The 5,000-nt window shown below is 55.9% G+C and overlaps 1 protein-coding gene and 1 long non-coding RNA gene across 2 annotated transcripts in view; both read left to right on the forward strand.

Moving 5' to 3' along the window:
- LOC127811507 (uncharacterized) overlaps positions 1-1,201 on the forward strand; it is a 2,635-nt gene extending 1,434 nt beyond the window's left edge. The window contains exon 2 of the long non-coding RNA XR_008025705.1: positions 76-1,201. This is a non-coding gene — a long non-coding RNA (uncharacterized LOC127811507). The remainder of the gene's footprint in view (positions 1-75) is intronic.
- Positions 1,202-1,750: 549 nt separating this feature from the next.
- LOC127811506 (uncharacterized) lies at positions 1,751-3,459 on the forward strand. Its single transcript, XM_052351430.1, has 2 exons — positions 1,751-2,244; positions 2,465-3,459. Exons 1-2 carry the CDS (start codon positions 1,807-1,809, stop codon positions 2,630-2,632), a joined length of 606 nt encoding a protein of 201 aa, XP_052207390.1. The 5' UTR covers positions 1,751-1,806; the 3' UTR covers positions 2,633-3,459.
- The last annotated feature ends 1,541 nt before the right edge of the window (positions 3,460-5,000 follow it).

Raw genomic sequence — 5,000 nt, forward strand, 5'->3', positions numbered from 1 at the left:
TGACTCCTCAAAATTTTCAATGTTTCCTCCTGTCACTCAAAGGATTGCTAAAAATGCTATTATAGGGGGGGGCAGGTAGTCAGCAGCATGGGGTGCCAAGGCATGCAGGCAAGCAGCACCCATGCAGGCCATGTGCATGTCGCGTGGCCACGCAGTGCATGTCGCGTGGCCACGCATGGCACGTGTCAGCATGTCAGCATGCCTAGGTGTGTCGGCAGCCGTGGTGGTTGGCCCCCCCCTTTGCCACCATCGGATGTTGCCCCTAGCCCCCCGCCGCCTCCGTCTGCCCGCCAATCACTGGCCCTCGAGGACCGCCCGGCCAAGTGCTAAGCGGTTGCTTTGAGTGTTGCCATGGGTTGCGTGTTGCTGGAGGTGGTGGGTGTCCCTCGGAACGATTGATGCCACGATGCCCAATGGTGGTGCGATGCCATTGGGCAACAAGTTGACAGGTTCGGTCTCTGAATGGCATGCTAGGCCAACGGTGTCGCCACCATCATTGGCCAACAATGTGTTTTGGCTCGGATGCTCTTCCAAACATCTTTAAAAATTATATTTTAAAAAATATCAATTTTGAGTATATATTTTTAAATCCCTAATTATGATTCCTCAAAATTTCCAATGTTTCCTCCTGTCACTCAAAGGATTGCTAAAAATGCTATTATAGGGGGGGGCAGGTAGTCAAAAGCATGGGGTGCCATGGCCTGCAGGCAAGCAGCACCCATGCAGGCCATGTGCATGTCGTGTGGCCACGCAGTGCATGTCACGTGGCCACGCATGGCACGTGTCAGCATGCCTAGGTGTGTTGGCAGCCGTGGTGGTTGGCCCCCCCTTGCCACTGTCGGATGTCGCCCCTAGCCCCCCGCTGCCTCCATCCGCCCGCCAATCATTGGCCCTCGACGACCCCCCGGCCAAGTGCCAAGCGGTTGCTTTGAGTGTTGCCAGGGGTTGCGTGTTGCTGGAGGTGGTGGGTGTCCCTCAGAACGATTGATGCCACGATGCCCAATGGTGGTGCGATGCCATTGGGCAACAAGCTGACCGGTCCGCTCTCGGAGTGGCATGCTAGGCCAACGGTGTCGCCACCACCGTTGGCCAACAACGTGTTTTGGCTTGGATGCTCTTCCAAATATTTAAAAAAAATATATTTTAAAAAATATCAATTTTGAGTATATATTTTTAAAACCCCAATTATGATTCCTCAAAATTTCCAATGTTTCCTCCTGTCACTCAAAGGATTGCTAAAAATGCTATTATAGGGGGGGGCAGGTAGTCAGAAGGATGGGGTGCCAAGGCCTGCAGGCAAGCAGCACCCATGCAGGCCATGTGCATGTCGCATGGCCACGGATGGCACGATAGGTGCCTGTGCATGGTCGATTGTATCACGATGCTACCGCATAGCCACCCGAAGTGGAATAGACGATGTCGTGATGCGTTGGGCCATGCGTAGGCATTTTCGATCATTGTCCCGTCGTATCACGACTTTGGATGGGATGCCGTAGGACGTGCCAAAGGCTTCCATCGGTGGCTTGTGGCCGTGTATAGGCTGAACGGACAGGGTGGTGATGCGTCGGGCCTCGCGTGGGCTTTTTCAAAAAAACTTGGCCGCTCGTATCACGACTTTTGAAGGATTACCGCAGGACGTGCCAAAGGCTGCCAACGGTGGCTTGCGGTTGTGTATAGGCTGAACGGAGAGGGTCGTGATGCGTCGGGCCTCGCGTGGGCATTTTCAAAAAAATTTGGCCGCTCACGACCTTGAAAGTGAGGAACGGACAGGGTCGTGATGCGTGGGGCCTCCCGTGGGCATTCTCGATGATTGGCCGCTCGTATCACTACTTTGAAAGGGATGCCGCAGGACGTGTCAACGGTTGCCATCGGTGGCTTGCGGCCGTGTATAGGCTGAACGGACAGGGTGGTGATGCGTCGGGCCTCGCGTGGGCATTTTCAAAAAAACTTGGCCGCTCGTATCACTACTTTGAAAGGGATGCTGCAGGACGTGTCAAAGGCTGCCATCGGTGGCTTGCGGCCGTGTATAGGCTGAACGGAGAGGGTGGTGATGCGTCGGGCCTCGCGTGGGCATTTTCAAAAAAACTTGGCCGCACGTATCACGACTTTTGGAGGGATGCCGCAGGACATGCCAAAGGCTGCCAACGGTGGCTTGCGGCCGTGTATAGGCTGAACGGAGAGGGTCGTGATGCGTCGGGCCTCGCGTGGGCATTTTCAAAAAAATTTGGCCGCTCGTATCACGACCTTGAAAGTGAGGAACGGACAGGGTCGTGATGCGTGGGGCCTCCCGTGGGCATTCTCGATAATTGGCCGCTCGTATCACTACTTTGAAAGCAATGCCGCAAGACGTGTCAACGGCTGCCATCGGTGGCTTGCGGCCGTGTATAGGCTGAACGGACAGGGTTGTGATGCGTCGGCCCTCGCGTGGGCATTTTCAAAAAAACTTGGCCGCTCGTATCACGACTTTGAAAGGGATGCCGCAGGACGTGTCAAAGGCTGCCAACGGTGGCTTGCGGCCGTGTATAGGCTGAACGGAGAGGGTCGTGATGCGTCGGGCCTCGCGTGGGCATTTTCAAAAAAATTTGGCCGCTCGTATCACGACTTTGAAAGTGAGGAACGGACAGGGTCGTGATGCGTGGGGCCTCCCGTGGGCATTCTCGATGATTGGCCGCTCGTATCACTACTTTGAAAGGGATGCCGCAGGACGTGTCAAAGGCTGCCATCGGTGGCTTGCGGCCGTGTATAGGCTGAACGGACAGGGTGGTGATGCGTCGGGCCTCGTGTGGGCATTTTCAAAAAAATTTGGCCGCTCGTATCACGACTTTTGAAGGGATGCCGCAGGATGTGCCAAAGGCTGCCAACGGTGGCTTGCGGCCGTGTATAGGCTGAACGGAGAGGGTCGTGATGCGTCGAGCCTCGCGTGGGCATTTTCAAAAAAATTTGGCCGCTCGTATCACGACTTTGAAAGTGAGGAACGGACAGGGTCGTGATGCGTGGGGCCTCCCGTGGGCATTCTCGATGATTGGCCGCTCGTATCACTACTTTGAAAGGGATGCCGCAGGACGTGTCAAAGGCTGCCATCGGTGGCTTGCGGCCGTGTATAGGCTGAACGGAGAGGGTCGTGATGCGTCGGGCCTCGCGTGGGCATTTTCAAAAAAATTTGGCCGCTCGTATCACGACCTTGAAAGTGAGGAACGGACAGGGTCGTGATGCGTGGGGCCTCCCGTGGGCATTCTCGATGATTGGCCGCTCGTTTCACTACTTTGAAAGGGATGCCGCAGGACGTGTCAAAGGCTGCCATCGGTGGCTTGCGGCCGTGTATAGGCTGAACGGACAGGGTGGTGATGCGTCGGGCCTCGCGTGGGCATTTTCAAAAAAACTTGGCCGCTCGTATCACGACTTTTGGAGGGATGCCGCAGGACGTGCCAAAGGCTGCCAACGGTGGCTTGCGGTCGTGTATAGGCCTAACGGAGAGTGTCGTGATGCGTCGGGCCACGCGTGGGCATTTTTAAAAAAATTTGGCCGCTCGTATCACGACTTTGAAAGTGAGGAACGGACAGGGTCGTGATGCGTGGGGCCTCCCGTGGGCATTCTCGATCATTGGCCGCTCGTATCACTACTTTGAAAGGGATGCCGCAAGACGTGTCAAAGGCTGCCATCGGTGGCTTGCGGCCGTGAATAGGCTGAACGGACAGGGTGGTGATGCGTCGGGCCTCGCGTGGGCAGTTTCAAAAAAACTTGGCCGCTCGTATCACTACTTTGAAAGGGATGCTGCAGGACGTGTCAAAGGCTGCCATCGGTGGCTTGCGACCGTGTATAGGCTGAACGGACAGGGTGGTGATGCGTCGGGCCTTGCGTGGGCATTTTCAAAAAAACTTGGCCGCTCGTATCAAGATTTTGGAAGGGATGCCGCAGGACGTGCCAAAGGCTGCCAACGGTGGCTTGCGGTCGTGTATAGGCTGAACGGAGAGGGTGGTGATGCGTGGGGCCTCCCGTGGGCATTCTCGATGATTGGCCGCTCGTATCACTACTTTGAAAGGGATGCCGCAGGACGTGTCAAAGGCTGCCATCGGTGGCTTGCGGCCGTGTATAGGCTGAATGGACAGGGTGGTGATGCGTCGGGCCTCGTGTGGGCATTTTCAAAAAAATTTGGCCGCTCGTATCACGACTTTTGAAGGGATGCCGCAGGATGTGCCAAAGGCTGCCAACGGTGGCTTGCGGCCGTGTATAGGCTGAACGGAGAGGGTCGTGATGCGTCGAGCCTCGCGTGGGCATTTTCAAAAAAATTTGGCCGCTCGTATCACGACCTTGAAAGTGAGGAACGGACAGGGTCGTGATGCGTGGGGCCTCCCGTGGGCATTCTCGATGATTGGCCGCTCGTTTCACTACTTTGAAAGGGATGCCGCAGGACGTGTCAAAGGCTGCCATCGGTGGCTTGCGACCGTGTATAGGCTGAACAGACAGGGTGGTGATGCGTCGGGCCTCGCATGGGCATTTTCAAAAAAACTTGGCCGCTCGTATCACGACTTTTGGAGGGATGCCGCAGGACGTGCCAAAGGCTGCCAACGGTGGCTTGCGGTCGTGTATAGGCCTAACGGAGAGTGTCGTGATGCGTCGGGCCTCGCGTGGGCATTTTTAAAAAAATTTGGCCGCTCGTATCACGACTTTGAAAGTGAGGAACGGACAGGGTCGTGATGCGTGGGGCCTCCCGTGGGCATTCTCGATAATTGGCCGCTCGTATCACTACTTTGAAAGCAATGCCGTAGGACGTGTCAACGGCTGCCATCGGTGGCTTGCGGCCGTGTATAGGCTGAACGGACAGGGTTGTGATGCGTCGGCCCTCGCGTGGGCATTTTCAAAAAAACTTGGCCGCTCGTATCACGACTTTTGAAGGGATACCGCAGGACGTGCCAAAGGCTGCCAACGGTTGCTTGCGAACGTGTATAGGCTGAACGGAGAGGGTCGTGATGTGTCGGGCCTCGCGTGGGCATTTTTAAAAA

Source organism: Diospyros lotus, chromosome 10 (genome assembly GCF_014633365.1).
Source record: "Diospyros lotus cultivar Yz01 chromosome 10, ASM1463336v1, whole genome shotgun sequence".
In the NCBI taxonomy this organism is placed as follows: Eukaryota; Viridiplantae; Streptophyta; class Magnoliopsida; order Ericales; family Ebenaceae; genus Diospyros; species Diospyros lotus.